The sequence below is a fragment of the Sinocyclocheilus rhinocerous genome, unplaced genomic scaffold (assembly GCF_001515625.1).
Source record: "Sinocyclocheilus rhinocerous isolate Xijiao unplaced genomic scaffold, SAMN03320098_v1.1 scaffold371, whole genome shotgun sequence".
Lineage (NCBI taxonomy): Eukaryota > Metazoa > Chordata > Actinopteri > Cypriniformes > Cyprinidae > Sinocyclocheilus > Sinocyclocheilus rhinocerous.
In genome coordinates, this window is record NW_015624205.1 from 275,877 (window position 1) to 294,615 (window position 18,739).

At 37.1% G+C, this 18,739-nt stretch overlaps 3 protein-coding genes and 1 pseudogene across 4 annotated transcripts; 2 read left to right on the forward strand and 2 right to left on the reverse strand.

Annotated features, from left to right (window-relative positions):
• The first annotated feature begins 991 nt into the window (after window positions 1-991).
• Window positions 992-5,531, forward strand: LOC107739410 (grpE protein homolog 1, mitochondrial-like). Of its 2 annotated transcripts, none has more exons than XM_016551516.1 (4): window positions 992-1,141; window positions 3,306-3,462; window positions 4,073-4,154; window positions 4,253-5,531. In XM_016551516.1, the coding sequence occupies exons 1-4, from the start codon at window positions 1,074-1,076 to the stop codon at window positions 4,597-4,599; spliced, it is 654 nt and encodes a 217-aa protein (XP_016407002.1). In that variant the 5' UTR covers window positions 992-1,073; the 3' UTR covers window positions 4,600-5,531. The 2 variants fall into 2 exon arrangements, with proteins under 2 accessions (XP_016407002.1, XP_016407007.1); XM_016551521.1 differs by lacking the exon at window positions 992-1,141 and adding an exon at window positions 1,147-1,190.
• LOC107739399 (transcriptional adapter 2-beta-like) lies at window positions 4,679-10,034 on the reverse strand. The gene is made up of 2 exons (XM_016551505.1): window positions 9,750-10,034; window positions 4,679-8,964 (listed from the first exon to the last, which is right to left on the reverse strand). The coding sequence occupies exons 1-2, from the start codon at window positions 10,017-10,019 to the stop codon at window positions 7,777-7,779; spliced, it is 1,458 nt and encodes a 485-aa protein (XP_016406991.1). The 5' UTR covers window positions 10,020-10,034; the 3' UTR covers window positions 4,679-7,776.
• A 701-nt stretch (window positions 10,035-10,735) lies between these two features.
• On the forward strand, window positions 10,736-13,122 carry LOC107739491 (coiled-coil domain-containing protein 96-like; annotated as a pseudogene).
• A 2,955-nt stretch (window positions 13,123-16,077) lies between these two features.
• LOC107739426 (C-C motif chemokine 8-like) lies at window positions 16,078-17,694 on the reverse strand. The gene is made up of 3 exons (XM_016551532.1): window positions 17,007-17,694; window positions 16,677-16,788; window positions 16,078-16,568 (listed from the first exon to the last, which is right to left on the reverse strand). Exons 1-3 carry the CDS (start codon window positions 17,080-17,082, stop codon window positions 16,475-16,477), a joined length of 282 nt encoding a protein of 93 aa, XP_016407018.1. The 5' UTR covers window positions 17,083-17,694; the 3' UTR covers window positions 16,078-16,474.
• Between the last annotated feature and the right edge of the window lie 1,045 nt (window positions 17,695-18,739).

Genomic DNA, 18,739 nt, shown 5'->3' on the forward strand with positions numbered 1-18,739 from the left:
ATATTTCCTCAAATTCAGAAAGAGTGCTAGAACACAAAACACAAGAATACAAGTCAGCAGACACAAGTCTACCAACTACCAACCCAAAGTCTAGCAAAAAAGTTGAAACTTTGACATACTTACAAATAGGAATTTCAAAATAATATATGCATATCCAGAAAGCATGCAGGAACGTGGCTAAAATCCATCTACATAGAAAAAAAATTATAAAACACTGGTACAGTGCTTACCATTCCTATTTAATGACAACATTTTGACCTAGAAAGGGCCATCAGGTCAAACGTGAGGCGTAATGAAGACCATTCTGGGTTGAAATGTTTGTGGAAAAAAATCCTTATGCAAGCAGGAGCTGTTTGTAAGCCTAAATCAGGACACAAATTAGGATTTCCTTACCTCAATCTCTCAGATGATTTATTGTCCAAGAGACAGATTAGGCTGACTGAGAGTCAGAGGATTACTGGCCTAAATTTAAAGAGTAAACAATGTCAGCCGTCTGCTTTAAAACCTGAAAGAAAATTCATAAACATGTCCTACTTTAATTCGAAATATTGACTGATAACAGTAAAATTCAAATTGTGATAATTAAACATATACATGATGTAAATATAAAATTAGTTGTTTTTTTTAATTCATAGAAATTTCAATCACTCATGTCATGAAGTCTGACCACTGTACAAGAATTTCTGTTAATGTTTACATGTCTGCATCTACATTTTCCTTAGGCTTACATTATCCAGTGTAAACACGAGTCTTCCAATACTGATTGAATGCAATTTCGACAGCAGGTTTTAAATTTATTCGTGTGTGTTTTCTGAATCGATGGACCTGGAGTGATGTAAAGGCTCGGCGTTGAGTAATAAAAGTGTAACCTTCAGTCGCCGGCTACACGCCGTCCCTTATCACGTGCAGAATGTTTCGACCTTCCTCTCAACCAAACTACAGGATTACGTCAGTTTTGACTACACCGAGGATTGGTCGTGTAAAGGCAAGCGTGTAAGAACAGGAGCTGCGATTGGTCGAATGAGACAGCCTCGCTCTGCAGGTCACTCAGCGTGCGTGGACATTGAGTGAAGATGGCGACCTGGTGTGTGCGTGCGATCAGACAGAGCTCTTCTGTCATAGCGTCCCCTTCACTTGTAAGGTAGGTTTTCGTAGCACTGTTATTGTGTGTAGTTGATGTCCATGCTTGGATAAATATTTTGCTTTGACAAAAATGAATGATCCTTCTGTTGCGTGAGCTGTTCACTAATGAATGATTGATGCTGAAGGACCCTCAGTGTTATATGCCTTCACGTGACAGTGTTTAGACAGCATTGTCTTTTTGTCCTGTCAGATACTTTGCAGATTAGTTACATGGGATTACAGTTGCTTCTCAGTGAAATTTCTGTTGTCTTTCAGCTACCATATAATTGCATATTACATACAGAACGTTTTTCCATTGAGTTCAGGATTTTGGTTTCAATCTCCTTAAGCCTTTGAAAATAGTTTCCCCGAGTTGGCATGGCAATGAAAGACTTGTTTCCAACACGTGCTTGTGTTAAAACTAAGAGTTACTGAAGTGTATACTTGTTGTACTGCCACTGTTTCACTTCATGATTAGTGTAGACCAGTGGTTCTCAAACCTGTCCTGGAGTACCCCCAGCCCTGCACATTTTGTATGTCTCCCTCATCTATCACACCTGATTCAACTCATCAGCTCATTAGTGGAGACTGTAAGACCTGAAGTGGGTGTGTCAGATTTAGGGAGACATACAAAACGTGCAGTGCTGGGGTACTTCATGGAGAGCTTTGAGAACCCCTGGTGTAGACGATCTCTTAACCAGTTGCAGATCTAGTTTGATATGTCAAGTCAAGTCAAGTTTATTTGTACAGCGCTTTTCACGATACAAATCATTGCAAAGCAACTTTACAGCAAATTAAGTTTCTACAATATTTAGTGGTAGCTTATCAGTGGTGACTGTCAATTAATGTACATATGGCAGAAATGTACGGAAAAATCAATTTAAGACGTAATAAAAAAGACGATGAACACTATTAACAGCAATTATAAAATAATTAAATGTGCAAAATAGCAAAATGTGGTAGTTCTGTATGTTCTTTCATACTTTTATCAAGTATGGATTACTTTTTAATTTACAAGAAAATATCTGAGTTTATTTTTCAAATAAGTAACACTAGTTACTTTGTTTTCTTATATATTGACTGACAGCTCTCCTGTCACCATGTTGAGAAAAGTAAGTGAAGCAGAGGCGTATTTTCTTGACCTGGTAAGGACTCTCTAGCCGCTGCATTTTGGACCACCTGTAGCTTTTTTATTGAAGATGCAGGACAACCACCTAGCAGTGCATTACAATAGTCCAGTCTAGAGGTCATGAATGCATGAACTAGCTTTTCTGCATCAGAAACAGGTAACATGTTTCGTAACTTGGCAATGTTTCTAAGATGGAAGAATGCTGTTTTTGTAACATGGGAAATATGATTTTCAGTCATAGGTATCTAGAATCCCATGTTATTTAAATATATCCTACAATAAAATTAACCAGTTTAAGGTTAAATTCTTTACATACTCAAAAGTAAAACTTACATCACCCATTCAGGTTTGACTGTTACCCATAAAGAAGCAGATATTTTAAATTAACTAGAACTTTTTTTTTTACTGGTCTTTACATACAATGATTGTTCATAATGACAATGTCTGTTAAAGTCAGCATGAAATGAAAATGTACTAATAATATTACTGTTACTATTTTTTAAATGCATATCATAGATCTTGTCAATGATTCATCTTGATTCATCACTCGTTTAATTTATTATTATTATTTATTTTTTATTTTTTAATATAACTGGATCTTCTCCATTTTTGAGTGCCTGCCACACTCAATCATCTGTTACATTTGGATGTACGTCACAGTACGGAAGGAATAGTTTACTTCCATTTCATCACAACTTCAAGTTTCAAAAAGGATAAAAGACACACACACACACACACACACACACACACACAAAAGCCCATAGATGAGCATTGAGCAAAGATTCAGACTGTGTACTTCAGTTGGGTCTTTAGCCATCCGAGCAAGTGCCATTGAGATCAGTAATAATGGTAAAGAATGATATTCTACTAATATTATGTAAACCTGCTTTTGAAAAAATATAAAATTATTTTTGGGAGAATTCATCCTTTAAACCTGTTTGACAGCAGCAAACACAACATCTCTTACCATAGATTGGTTGCATAATCACAATGTATATAACCTGTAACGCAAGGGATCTGTTGGTGAATATTCTCATCTTTTAACTTCTCTCAGGGCGACTCCACGCCTCCTTTGCACAGCCGCCCAACAGAAAAGCTCAGGGCCTGGGACCGAAGAAGAGAATGGGACTCAGAAACCAGAGCCCAGTGCAGCTGAGAAAGCCTGCATAGAAGAAAAGACACAACTGGAAGAACAGCTGAAAGATGTTACGGTATTGCTGTATTCGTAGTCTTAGCATCTGTTGTATAGAAGTTCTAGATTAAAATTTACATACAAACTGACAATAAAAGTTTTTCTTGCTATTCATAACCATGTAATTTCCACTGCACAGCCTGACCTTCAATTGCCCTTGAAGTTCACTGAGGACACTTTTATCCATTTTTATTCATATTTGTTTAAACAAATAGCTTTATTTTTTAAGAAGTGCAGTCAGCAGGGTTATGTGTCAGATTAGTGATCTTCAGAGGATTTCCTTGCCTGTAAATCAGCTGTAAAGTGTACCAGACTTACTCAGGATGTGACTTTGAGTCTCTACACCAGCCTAGTCATTTCTTTACATGTGAAGCATTCAGATTAATCATTACAGTTAATCCAACATATTGTCATTATTCCTTGTAATATTCCTATACAACATAAATCTGCTGAGTTTCTAGAATACTAAAACAAATTATTGCAGGTATTTAAGAAAAAAACATTGCAAATAAGTGTTTTTCTTTTATCTTTGTTGAGGGGAGCAGTTTAAAAAGAAATTGGATTTGAAAAATCAGCATGCTGTTTGTAGTTCATTGTCTGATCTTTTTGTTAATTGTCTTTTGCTGAAGGATAAATACAAGCGGGCGCTAGCAGACACTGAGAACCTTAGGCAGAGGAGTCAAAAGATGATTGATGATGCTAAGCTTTATGGTAAGCTATTATAATTATTTTATAAGCAGTTTTTATGAACAGACATTTCTGGATCTGGTCAATTTGTGAAATGTTTTAACTCCCATCTCTTTTCTCAGGAATCCAGGGCTTCTGTAAAGATCTCTTGGAGGTGGCTGACATCTTGGAGAAGGCAACAGAAAGCGTACCAAAAACTGAAATATCTACTGCAAATCCACACCTGAAAAATCTTTATGACGGCCTTGTAATGACTGAGGTGCGGATCCAAAAGGTCTTCCAAAAACACGGTCTTGTTAAGCTTAACCCTGATGGTCAGAAGTTTGACCCTTATGAGCATGAGGCTGTCTTTCATGCACCTATGGAGGGCAAGGAGGCAGGTACCATAGCTGTAGTTACTAAAGTAGGCTACAAGCTGCACGGTCGTACTCTACGGCCAGCTCTGGTGGGTGTAGTCAAAGCCCCCTAACTGGTCTTACACACTATGATGGGTTATTGCCTGGTCAACTGATCGGTTTCTGTAAGTTAGCTGGTCTTAGGCTCCACTGTTTTTTTGTTTTTGTTAAATGTGCCTCTGAGAGGTGAAATCCAATATATTGACAACTGAGGGACAATGCCAGACTAATCTTTGTGATTAATAATGATTCAGTAAAAAAATAGTTATTGGGTATAATATAAGAGTTGAGTGTGTATGAGGTAGAAGATTAACAGAATCTTTGATTGGATGCATCAGTATTCTCTGGAGGATCATCACCTTTCCAGGGACGTCTGAGATCCAAAGAAACGGAAGCTTTTGAATAATCGAAAGCTTTTAAAGAAACACTGCAGCATATTACCTTGTTGAACATCTTTTCTTATTATACTTATTTGCTCTTACATTAATTACTTTACTGAAGAACTTAACCAGTTTGGTGATGTCTATTACAGCAGTTGTTAGATTCCACTTTTTTTGTCAGTGTTATGCAGATTTTTCCATTTGTATGAGAGAATAATTAGTCTTCTTTACAGGACTTAAAGTAATATTTTATCCAAAAATAAAATGTATAATTTTACAATAATTTGCCTATTGGCAGTTGTGCTTGCTAACTTTCACCATTAGTTTCATAGTGTGCAAACCTGATGAAGTATCACACTTCAGTCCACTGATTGTAATAACTACTGATGGGGTTTTTGTGAAGATCTGGGGAAAAGGATGGCCGTTTAAGGCCACTTGAGAAATCAGTCATTAGAAATTGTGGTTGTAATATGAATAGAATTATGCCGTGCTCATGGAAAAATATGAACGTCAAATTTATGGAAAAATGTGAACGTCAAATTTAAAAGGGTATTGGATTCAACTTTTCCATCTAGTATGTGAACAAGCAGACAACTGTCAAATAAAGCATGTACCTCTTTTAAAAATGTAGTCATTTTTACACCTTTGTTGGTCATTTTTGGTGAAATTTTCTTTGCTTAATAACAGACAAAAAGGTTATATTTCAACACTTTAATACAAAGTAGGAAATAACATGACATATGCAATAAAATACTTTCCACATACTCAACATTTTCACATATATCTTTCCAAAATGGACTTTTTAACCAGAGAACATTCATGACAACTAAGCAAAAAAAAAAAAACTTATCGTTTTTAAATGTCACATTGTCTTTAAAAATTATAAAAATGAACTTGCAATAGTGTCTTTTTGTGATGTCATGTTCATTCTCATATCTCTGCTCACATTTTCTTTCAAATTAGTTTTTACTTTACAAAAATAATTATATTCTCTAAAATAGCATAGTGAATGATTTTTAAAGTGTAAATATTAACCCTTAAATAAACTGGTCAATTTTTCCTCAAAACCAATTAAATGTTGGTTGACTAAACTAGTCTTGAATAATGGCTTGGGTACTTTAACCAGTGATCCTGTTTCCTACAACCATAAAGCATAACCTGAAGACTAACCCTTCCTGAAAATGTAAGCACCTTTATACAAATGAAATAAAAAGGCAGTTACACATTTGGTTCATAATATCCTTATTCCTAGTTTCATGAGATATAACACAGTGTCTTCATGCCTACATCCATCATTTATCAAACGGTCACACAGCCAATATCCTACATATGTCTTGGATGAGTTTCTCTCCAAGTACAACTGTGCCCATCTACTTTTAATGGCTTTAGTCAAATATTATTGTGTGGGGTAGTTACATCTATCATAGAAATGTGAAGAAAAACAATCGAGCCTAAATAAAACCTAATATAAACCTTAATCTTTGTACATTTTTGAGGTGGTACAATTTAATATTAAAATATAATATTAATTACAAGCAAAAGGAATAAAAAGCATCAACCAGGGCAAATATGCTTCAAGGCACACAGCATAAGCATATTCAACTATGAATGACTGTTTATGGGACTTTATATGTACCAATGTCTGGGGCAAAAATGACGGTATAAAAGCAGATGAGGACCACCACCTTGTCCTTTACAACAGATTTACCCCAAACACAGTAATTTCCAATATTGTATACATAGAAAAAAAATGTCTTAAAGTTATACTGTGCCTATCAGTTCTATTTGACTGTTAATATATTAAACATTTCAAAACTGTAAAAATTTGAAACCTTTGCATTGGCCTCTGTGAACAGTGCTTTTCTTAGCTTTCTACAGCTTTGGGGTAGACACAAGCAGTCAATAATAACATTAAAAATAATGGAAAACTATGTTTCAGTAACAGTTGTAATCTAAGATTTGGTATTGCATGAAGATTTTGTCAAGGCATTTGGAAATTTAAAAAACTAGTATGTAGTTATAACATTCAGTCTCAGCTTATAAACTGTGAACTTGTTGAGATGAGAACCGTTGATGCTGTATTGACTTGTATCCCTCACATTACCCAACAAATAAGAATAATACCCTCTTGAAACAGGAGCATCGTGGTAAATATTCTCCATTGGTGATCAGCTTGATGTAAGCATCAAACTAATACTTTATATAGCCGGGGTGTGTGCCATTTAACTTGAGCCTCTGAAACATGCTCAATGTAACATAACCTCATAAAGGTTAACTCCAAAAAATAATAATAATCAAACATGAACTTCAGACATTTAGATAGTATGGCGCATGCTTCATGTGACTCAACATTCCCACAATTGACACAACAGAATATATCCAACTAAAACAGGCAAATTCAGGTTAGAACACAGGAACTTTAGACTTTTGGCAACCTGACCTAGTTTCCTTCTTATTACAGAACAAGAAACTCAGAACCAATTTTAAAGATCTGCTTTGTCCAACATTAAACATTCTGTTCATACTCTATTGGCAGGGAACATTCAACACCACTGAAAACCACATTCAAAATGGAGGCATTTTAACGTGGGGCAATGGGTTTTTGTGTTATATTCTGACGTATTACATAGAACAACTTACTGGAAAGTTCCCTATGGATACTGATTAAGTACCTTCTATAACCATGTTTATGTTCCTATGAGGAGATCTGAGACCAAAAGCAGACATGTTAGACTGACTGAAGGCCCACATCCAGTAGTGTGGCGCCTACAGTCATTTTGTTTTCACAGGCTTTTCTGAGATGCAATATAAAACAGTAGAAAAATATATTTACAGTCATTATTTTTACAGCCAAATCTTTGGACAGTGTGGTTAGGAGGCTTCTCGGGATATCCAGCCGCTCTCCGACAGGAAGTTCAGAATCCGTTTTTTCAGCACCTTGTCCAGGTAGCTGGGTAGGCGGCTTTTCGAGGGAATGCCCTGCCTTTTCTGTAAGTGATCTTTGATGATGATAGTCTTGACAGTCAGATAGCGTGTGGGACTTAGGTTCATAGAGTTGCACAGTACCTTCTCCCGATCGGACAGCAGCTCAAAGCCAGACAGGTTCTCGATGGCTGAGAACTCACTGTCCTTCCCCTCCTCTTTGATGGCACTGACTCCTCCACCTCCGCCAAGCCCACCTCCTGCTCCAACTCCTCCTCCAAGCCCGGCCGCTCCTCCTCCACCACTGCTACCTCTCTTTGACCCAGCAATACTTTTATTTTCTTTCCGTTTTTCCCGTTTGTGGCGTGCCGCCTCGTACTCGGCCGACTCGTCGAGTCTCGTGATGCCATTCCGTCGATAACGCTGAAGCTCCCGAACTTTCACCCGCAGCATGCGCTCTTTGTGCATGTTATCAAAGAATTCTTCAAACTCTCGTTGTGGCATGAACTGGCAGAGTGTCCGTAGTTTCGTCCGTTGCTCTTTCTCTTCCTTGGTGATTTTGCGTTTCGGCATTGCTGCTACAGAGGAGCCCAGCGACCCTGTCGGAATAACGGAGGTACCACCTCCCAGTCCTACAGCTCCACCTATGCCCCCAACCCCGCCTATTCCACCTGGTCGTTCTCGCTCTTTATCCTTTTTGTCCCGTCCCAGAAAGACTGGCACTAAATTATAATCACGAGCGATGTTTTTCCGTCGCTGGCGCTCACGCAGCTTCCGCACATACATGTCCACATGGGCTCGTTTCATCTCAATCTCAATTTCTTCATCATCGTAGTTTACAGACAGGCCACTGATGAGTTTCTCAGCCTCTTGGTCATATTCGATCTCGTAGTCATCACGGAGCGGCATGTATCCAAGCTGCTGCTGCTCCGCCACAGATATGTCTAATGGGGGCAAAGGGGTAGTCAAACTAGGAGACAGCGGACCTCCGCTGGGACAAGTGTGGTCTGTCACGCGGTTGGGGATGCTGTCAGGGATGCAGGCTTTGCCCAGATTCCCATGGATATACATGCTCACATAATGGTCCATGACCTCCTGAGGGGTGCGTGATGCACCCACATGGGCTGCCATATCCTCCTAACACACAGAAATAAACAAAGATACAGAGTTAGTTCATCCAGAAATTTATATCTGTCATTTACCCACCCTAATGTTGTTGCAAACCCATGTTGTTCATCTTGAAAACACAAATGAATATGGCAACTCTGTCTCTTGAGAAGACATGGATTAAACCGCTTGATTCATATGGAGTATGTTTACAATGTTTTTATGAACATTTCGAAGCATCAAAGTTTTGGTCTTTCAATTGAGGGACAGAAATCTCATCAGCTTTTATTAAAAATGTCTTCATTTTGTGCCTCGAAGATGAACGAAAGTCTTATGGGTTTGGAACAACATGAGGGAGAGTAAATGATGGCAGAATTTTCATAATTAGGTGAAGCCTTTAACATACAGGTCATAATAATATCAAAGTTACAAACTCAAACATTAATATTATTTCTTAATACGTTATATTAATGCAAATAAGCTATGCAAATATTAATGAATAACAAAGGCAGTGCTTTCAGTAATAGTGCACAGTACAGTTTGTTCTCTCTATAGAAACTCTATAATGTGCAGCTGTAATGAATGACCAAAACTGAGATTCATTTTTGGGTTAGATAATCCTTAAATGCAATATGCACCACACACCTAGGGGATCTGCTTGATTGTTAACAAACTATTTTCTCTAAGTTACTTAAGTCAGCAATGCATAATTTGTTGCTGACTAAACATGACCATTTTGTGTTGATGTGCACATGTGGCAATGCAACATAATTGTATTAAAGCCGCATCGATATAGACTCATTTGAGAATCGTACCCAGTTACCAAATCCATATTGCTCGATGGCATCGAGCAGCGACTGCTCTTCCCTGCTAGTCCATCCTCCCTCTGCCTCGGGACCCCAGAGCGAGAAGCGCCCGCCGTCAACTTGCTGATAGCCATGCCATCGTCTGTGGTTGCCGATTTCGGCACCCGCGGAGAAGCACTCCGGACAAAGTTCAATATCTTGGCATTCGGCACAGCGAATCCGCAAATTCGTAACATCTGCCAGGCAGTTCACGCAGTATTTCTTCCCTAGGTCGGCCATATTGCTTACTACCGCTTGTTGTTGTAAGCAGCAGTCGCTTGGGGCAGGGCATGCGCAGTGAAGAATCTCCGGTCACGCCGCTGCGTCTCATTAATATTAATAAGGACACAGCGGATGCTTGCGATTGGCTCTCGCTGTGAGTGCCCATGGCAACAAGCACGCACCCCTGTACTGACACAAAATAGTTTAGGCCAGCGTGTTTCATGAGCTAAACGGTGGTTATTTTAGAGAAATTGCATGTCATTATTATTAGGTTAATACAATTTTTTTTAAAGAACCTTGTGTAAATTCAATTATATAAAATGGAAGAGGGGTCATTAGAATTAAAACATGAAGAAAGTCTTGTTTTAGAAAATAACATTGAATTGTCTGAGGATCTAACCAAGGCAGCAAGTGCCCGGGTTGGGGAGGAAGAAACTGAAATGACTGAACCTCCTAGTATCTCAGAAGGTGTTGAGGATGATGTGGTCAAGCAGGGTTCACAGCTGGTAGAAGACGTGTCTATTGCTGAGACAAGCGAAGCACAGATTGCTGAAACCGAGTTTGGGCAACATATGATAACAGAAAGGGAGGAAAACGAACTGAAGCAGAAAACGAACTGAAGCAGGAAGACAAGCTGGCATCTGTGTCTCAACAATATCAAGTTCAAGAACAAAATATGTCAGCTTGAGACAGAACTTAAATCTAAACGTGAGCTTGCTGATGGCTTGCTGCTGATGGACTTTGAGCAACTCAAAACAGAGAACCAGACATTTAAAGACAAGCTGAAGAAGCGCAGTGAGAAGCCACTTAGGCTGAAAAGGAAGGTTGCCTGCTCTGTGCAGGTAAATTTATTTCCTGAAAACATCACCAAAACATCGGAGAAATTAAAGTTATTTTTTTTAATTAATGAATTAGTTAATTTGTTTGTTTGTCTATTTATTTATTTATTATTTATAAATGTAATTTATGTCCACCCAGCTGTAATGAATGACCAAAACTGAGATTCATTTTTGGGTTAAATAATCCTTAAATGCAATATGCACCACACACCTAGGGGATCTGCTTGATTGTTAACAAACTATTTTCTCTAAGTTACTTAAGTCAGCAATGCATAATTTGTTGCTGACTAAACATGACCATTTTGTGTTGATGTGCACATGTGGCAATGCAACATAATTGTATTAAAGCCGCATCGATATAGACTCATTTGAGAATCGTACCCAGTTACCAAATCCATATTGCTCGATGGCATCGAGCAGCGACTGCTCTTCCCTGCTAGTCCATCCTCCCTCTGCCTCGGGACCCCAGAGCGAGAAGCGCCCGCCGTCAACTTGCTGATAGCCATGCCATCGTCTGTGGTTGCCGATTTCGGCACCCGCGGAGAAGCACTCCGGACAAAGTTCAATATCTTGGCATTCGGCACAGCGAATCCGCAAATTCGTAACATCTGCCAGGCAGTTCACGCAGTATTTCTTCCCTAGGTCGGCCATATTGCTTACTACCGCTTGTTGTTGGAAGCAGCAGTCGCTTGGGGCAGGGCATGCGCAGTGAAGAATCTCCGGTCACGTCGCTTCGTGTCATTAATATTAATAAGGACACGGCGGATGCTTGCGATTGGCTCTCGCTGTGAGTGCCCATGGCAACAAGCACGCACTCCTGTACTGACACAAAATAGTTTAGGCCAGCGTGTTTCATGAGCTAAACGGTGGTTATTTTAGAGAAATTGCATGTCATTATTATTAGGTTAATACAATTTTTTTTAAAGAACCTTGTGTAAATTCAATTATATAAAATGGAAGAGGGGTCATTAGAATTAAAACATGAAGAAAGTCTTGTTTTAGAAAATAACATTGAATTGTCTGAGGATCTAACCAAGGCAGCAAGTGCCCGGGTTGGGGAGGAAGAAACTGAAATGACTGAACCTCCTAGTATCTCAGAAGGTGTTGAGGATGATGTGGTCAAGCAGGGTTCACAGCTGGTAGAAGACGTGTCTATTGCTGAGACAAGCGAAGCACAGATTGCTGAAACCGAGTTTGGGCAACATATGATAACAGAAAGGGAGGAAAACGAACTGAAGCAGAAAACGAACTGAAGCAGGAAGACAAGCTGGCATCTGTGTCTCAACAATATCAAGTTCAAGAACAAAATATGTCAGCTTGAGACAGAACTTAAATCTAAACGTGAGCTTGCTGATGGCTTGCTGCTGATGGACTTTGAGCAACTCAAAACAGAGAACCAGACATTTAAAGACAAGCTGAAGAAGCGCAGTGAGAAGCCACTTAGGCTGAAAAGGAAGGTTGCCTGCTCTGTGCAGGTAAATTTATTTCCTGAAAACATCACCAAAACATCGGAGAAATTAAAGTTATTTTTTTTAATTAATGAATTAGTTAATTTGTTTGTTTGTCTATTTATTTATTTATTATTTATAAATGTAATTTATGTCCACCTCATTTCAGGAGTGAAATAAAAAATTTTTTTGTGGTCATCAGGAGCATGTTAAAAATGTATTATATATTAATATATTTAATTAATTAAATATAATTACAACAAGGTAATATATCAATTTATATAAAAACTATATAAAAACAAGGTAATATTATTATATATTGTATATAAATATATTAGTAATTAAACAGCTTAATGCATGACTGGACACAAGAAGTCTTTTGAAATATTCATATAATATAGCTTATACAGTATAAGGACCTTACATAATAAGTTCACCATTATCCAAAAAATGCATTGTATTTAGCAACCTATATGGTTTCATTTTATTTTTACACATTTTTTGTCCCACAACCTCAGGGCATTTCCCACGTGAAAGAGAAGCTGTATTTCATGCAGATGGAGAATAACGTCAAACACACTCAACTGGCAAAGGCAGATACAATTGGTGGCTCATAAACGTGAAGTGCTGACACGTACCCGACAGGCTCGTGACGGCCTGCGTGCAGACAACCTTAAGCTGCAACAGCGCTGTGGCCTGCTGGGAAACACCACACTGCTGCAGGACTTTGAGGAGAAGGTCTGCAGCAGAGACTAGAGATGTTGAAGAGACGTCACGCTGAAGTGTGCTGGAGTCAAGCAGAAGATTGAGCAAAGCAAACCAGAGGGCCAGTGACAACACAGGTGCACATGCTTCCCTTCAGTAATTGTGTTAAATATCATGTATAGAGTGTAACTTAACAAAGCTTAAGCTTAAAGGTTAGCACGCAATAAACGAAGAACACATAACTTCCATTATTTTGCTAGACTAACTACTTTAAAGGATGCTGTTGCTGAATTCTTTATTCTAAAGTGCAAAGCAGAAGAAACTCATGTGTATGGCTTTTCAAATCTACCTTATCATTTGACACTGACAACAACATTTTTCATGTTTTTTCTTTTATTTAAATTTAAATGCTTTAAAGAGGTGCATTAACAGCACCCAAACATTTGAGACTTTCACCATTTTTACTGTAGACAGAAGAAAATCGTTTAATTTAGATTTTGATTGGCCATTGAATTAAACTTGTCTTGATTAGCTCTGCGATGCTGTTGCTGTACAACAAGAATTTTACAAAACTATTCATAAGGATATTCATTTGTCGGTTTTGTGTTATGTTGTACTTTATTGGAATTAAGTGTGTAATATAAGACAATTATTACAAAGTAGAACAAAAACAATTTAAGAGTTTCTTTAATCAATCATGAAATTATGATTAAAATGATTCAAATAATGTGGTAAAATAACAAATATGGTGCTAATACTGCATAAGTGAGTTGCTGTGTAGGAATCATGACACTATCAGTAAAATCAAGGTTACTGCTGTATGCTTGCATGCATTCTTCTGCAGTAAAAGTACAGTTAGAAAAAGTATTGACATTTAAAAAACAGGTCAAATATACAAATCAAACTGGCATCAAAAACTTGACACTGTTGATTTGATGTAAACTGAGCGTCAAACATATTGGCCAACATATACATTAAACCAATGTCAGTGTGAGATTAACTTCTTATTTTCACCCAATTACCACTGGAAGAAATTGCCATCCAGACTGAATTTAAAATGATGTTACAACATCTTGATCAAGTCTTGACTAATAATTGATGTCAAATTGATATCAAGGTGCCCGCTGGGTTGTTCACTATCCTATATATAGTGTCATTTGACAAAGCATACCATATGTGGAGCATTAAACTTTATACAAAATGTTTTTGGTTTTCAAATGAAAGAAATACTGAGGAAATAATACACCAAATTTGTAATCTCAAATAGTATCTAAAGCTGTATATCCCAGTTCTTTTCTTATTTTGATCAACACAGTGCCAGCAGATGGCGATATTTGTTACGTCAAGTCAGCCTCTGTATATTCTAATGTGTTCGTCTTCTAAAAAAAATCGATTTTACATATTTGACATTGTGAGTCTATTTGAATTACAGAGGGAAGTGCTCAACAAACAAATAATGTTTCGGAACATGTTTCGGGTTTTTTTCCCAAGCTGTTGCTGCAAGGTGGAACATTTAAAGAATTTTTACAAGACTATACTGCTGACTGCTTCCACTACTAGAAATGTGTTTTCCATTTAACATTACAGGTGATGTTGGTTTAAAAACAATGAGCAGCATATGGCCTCCCACAGGAAATGCAGCTGAAGGTGATATAGGGTCATTGTTGGCATAAGCGGCCGACCACACATTCTAGTGTTCCGCTGACAGCTCTGAGGTGAGAAACTAGTGCTATTAAAAGACACCACCACCAACACTTTCTACATTATACAAAAGACACTGTATGCAATTCTATGGTGATCTTTTAAAAATGTCCAATATGAAGTTAAGAATGCTCATATCCGTAGGCTTGTCTCTGGGTCACCCTTATTTCGTTGGATTTATTTGAGGCCCTTTCATGCTTTAATAATCAAGTATAACTGGTCATGGTTTTTACTCTTTTGGAACTTAAAGGGGTCATATGATGCGATTTCAAGTTTTCCTTTCTCTTTGGAGTGTTACAAGCTGATTGTGCATAGATAAGATCCCTGAAGTTGCAAAGACTAAAGTCTCAAATCCAAAGAGATATTCTTTATCAAAGTTAAGACTCTGCCACGCCCCCCTAAAACGGCTCATTCTAACACGCCCCCACATATCTACCCCACTTAATGTACAGTATTTGAAAAATAATGTGTTTTTTGAACATTAAAGCATATCAACATATTCTGTTACACCAAATACACAAAATAATGATCTTTAAAAAAGCATCATATGACCCCTTTAAATACACATCAACAGACAAGGTTCTCTTAGTACCATGAATATCATTTACAACTTAACCTGTGGATTAGCATAAATAGAACTTTTTAGTAGTAATACTTTGAATGATCTTGCTTTCACAAGTAATTTATTAATACTTTATGTGAAAAAGTTCAATGCTGAGAGTCTATGCAGCAACTTCACATAGGGAGTAATTTAAGGACAGCTAGCTCTAAAATCTTACTAGTATTGCCAGTTTAGACCAAACTGGCTTATGGAAATGTATGTGCAATTGAGTAATAGATATTTTGATGAAAAGATTTCAGGCAACAATACAGTCATTTTGAAATCCTAAATACTGGAACTCCAGTCCAAAGATTTTCTCCTTGTTCATCAGCACTGCTGTATTTTTTTTTTCTTTCTATTCTTTAGTCACACAACACTTATTGTCTGTGCTGTGTTGCGTCTGCTGCACTGAATACTATCCTCACTAATTTAAAGGACCTTGTTGAATTATTTGGTCTTGAGTGCAAAATAGGAAATTAATATTCTATGAACACAGAAAAGGTCAATAATTAGTGACACTTGAATTGATAACATGAACATGCATACTTATAATACAATAAATGACCAGTTTTTTCCCCTTTTTCATGTATAATATAAAAATTCAGTAAATATATTGCCTTAAAAGAACCTGATGTTAATTTGTTTCCGTCACAATTTAATGCCTTTTTTCTGTTTTGATTTATTTGATCTTGTTTTGAATAAGCTCTGCTATGCCGTTGTTGCTGATGTACAGTATAACAGAGATATGCTGATGTAATTTTACAACAAAATTCATCATCGTTGTGCATTCTATTTTATTAGAATTAAGAACATCATATAAGACTGCTGTTATACAGAATAAAACAAAAGCAAATTTCTTTCTTCAGCCTACATAAAAAAATACTATCATAAATCGTCCCTGTAATCCTGGTAAGAACAGGGTGATTGTTGTCTGTTTACATGTTATTTTGCAGTAAAATTGAGTTAAAGGTAAAACAATTATTTTAGCATTTAATGCAGAATGTTAAAAGAAATACTAAACTCATCAAAACATGCAGTTACTTGACATGATGCCTCACATGATAATAATGAAAAGAATATCAGAGCATTACAGAAAGAGGTTTACTGAGCTAATACTTCACTTAAGAACCAAGCAAAAGCGTTCCTTTGAGCATGTTGGTCATGGCCACAGCAGCATCACTAAAGATCACGAACATCGACTGCTTTCATGGCATTCTTCACCCAGCTCAGCTGAGGATCCACGCAGATACGATAACCCCTCTTTGTGACAAAACTGTTCGAAGGAAAAGATCGGTTACTCCACACAGAAATCTTACACACACAGTATAATAGATTTTTACTATTAGAATTAGTATGAATATGATGACAAATTAAAACTCACATGACTCCAGGTTTGGAGCATTCCACTCTTGTCTCTATGTAGGAATCAATTTTAGCAATGGGGATTTTTCTCCCGTAATTATTAAAACAGCATTCGGATGGTAAATTGGCACCTGTGTTGAAAAATATCATTTATGTAATAAATCTGTTTATTAATATTTTAACACCAAACACCTAAATGTTAACAGATAAATTGCTCATTGTAAGAAAAATCATTAGATCACCAACTCACCCTTGGAAACAAGTTTTACAACACTGATAAAGTTTTTTTTTTTTATATACATTTCTATTCACACCACTGAACAAATAAATACGTTTTAGGGTGACTTACTGTTGCCCATTACACCAGACTGGAGGAATGCAACCGCCAGAAGACCAATAAAAAGACAAAGACAATACTGACGCATAGCTGCAGATTCTTCTTCTTCTTGAGATAAAGCTGTTATCAACTGGATAATGTCCTACAAACTTTACCCTGGGTTTTAAAGGTAGAAGGGGAGGGGGCGAGTGTGGTTTTGGTAAGGGGGCAGGTTATAGGTGAGAAAATGTTCCACTGTGATCACAACTGAAAAAAAATTGCTCATAAGTCTTACAGGAAACAGTTTAGTGGTTATTTCATGTAGCTAAACTGCACCTCATGTATGACTCACCATCTTAGTCTACAGTGCCATTATTTTCAGTGTGAACACTAATGAAGTGAAGAGATAATAGACCACGAATATATACAACTTTATTTCTATATCTTCTGCATTGACAACAAAAGCAAAGGCAGCATTTTTGGACAAAAGGACACATAAGAACACAGACAGGTTAAAGCGTGTTGTGTGAGCTGCATCAGTGCTTGCTCCAATAACTTCTGAAAGCTTCAATAAGTGTGGGATTGCATGCATACAGTCTGCACACATTTGAATGTTCATACAGTGTTGATATAGATGAACAAAAAGCTAACATTAAATAGCTTGGACTGGCCTGTTATTCAAATGTGACCCTGGACCACAAAACCAGTCTTAAGTCGCTGGGGTATATTTGTAGCAATAGCCAAAAATACATTGTATGGGTCAAAATTATAGATTTTTCTTTTATGCCAAAAATCATTAGGATGTTAAGTAAAGATCATGTTTCATGAAGATATTTTGTAAATTTCTTACCGTAAATATATCAAAACTTCATTTTTGATTAGTAATATGCAATGCTAAGAACTTCATTTGGACAACTTCAAAGGCGATTTTCTCAGTATTTAGATTTTTTTGCACCCTCAGATTCCAGATTTTCAAATAATTGTATCTCGGCCAAATATTGTCCTATCCTTACAAACAATACATCAATGGAAAGCCTATTTATTCAGCTTTCAGGTGATATATACATCTCAATTTCAAAAATTTGACCCTTATGACTGGTTTTGTGGTCCAGGGTCACAAATGTGGGCACAGATACATTGAATATCCTGCTGCCTTCATCTTACCACCTGATTCTGTCAGTTCCCACATGAAACACTAACATAATAAATACATTGCACAATAACATTACTGTACTTCATTATTAACATTTCCTGTATTCCTAGATGGCCTATGCTCTTTTGAACGGAATGAATTGTTTATGGTGATGCACACGCTCAAGTACTCACAATATAACATGAAGTTGTTTATGCACACACACACACACGTCTTCTCTGTCATTACAACTGAGATTGTCTTCACTACGTTTATTGTACATGAACTCAAACAGCTGAATGCACTGGACACATATAATAAAGTCTTTTAAGCTTCTTTTCTGAGTTATGTGCATAAGTTCATTCAAAACTTTGGACTCAAAGCAAAAAAGAAAACCATTAACTTAATGCTCCTGGTGCATGTCCCCCAGATATATAAATATTTTAAAACTGAGGGCAATGAATAATCAGATAATAATGAAAACAGCCAACATGAACAAAAAAACGAGTTCCTGGGGTTCCTATATGGTAATGAACAACAAACAAAACATGAAATGGCAGAGCATAGTTAAGATGACAGTGAGAATCTATGAAAAAAAAAAAAAAAATTAGCAAAGCAGCTTATTGCAGTAGTG

What these genes read in the sequence shown, in the direction of transcription:
- LOC107739399 (XM_016551505.1), bottom strand. Translation starts at nt 10,019, where the DNA reads ATGGCCGACCTAGGGAAGAAATACTGCGTGAACTGCCTGGCAGATGTT. An exon ending in AATATGGATTTGGTAACTGG is followed by an intron (nt 8,965 to 9,749) that starts GTACGATTCTCA and finishes TCTGTGTGTTAG; the next exon opens with GAGGATATGGCAGCCCATGT.
- LOC107739410 (XM_016551516.1), top strand. Translation starts at nt 1,074, where the DNA reads ATGGCGACCTGGTGTGTGCGTGCGATCAGACAGAGCTCTTCTGTCATA. An exon ending in AACAGCTGAAAGATGTTACG is followed by an intron (nt 3,463 to 4,072) that starts GTATTGCTGTAT and finishes CTTTTGCTGAAG; the next exon opens with GATAAATACAAGCGGGCGCT. An exon ending in TGATGATGCTAAGCTTTATG is followed by an intron (nt 4,155 to 4,252) that starts GTAAGCTATTAT and finishes CTCTTTTCTCAG; the next exon opens with GAATCCAGGGCTTCTGTAAA.
- LOC107739426 (XM_016551532.1), bottom strand. Translation starts at nt 17,082, where the DNA reads ATGCGTCAGTATTGTCTTTGTCTTTTTATTGGTCTTCTGGCGGTTGCA. An exon ending in GTCTGGTGTAATGGGCAACA is followed by an intron (nt 16,789 to 17,006) that starts GTAAGTCACCCT and finishes TTTTCAACACAG; the next exon opens with GTGCCAATTTACCATCCGAA. An exon ending in TGCTCCAAACCTGGAGTCAT is followed by an intron (nt 16,569 to 16,676) that starts GTGAGTTTTAAT and finishes TCCTTCGAACAG; the next exon opens with TTTTGTCACAAAGAGGGGTT.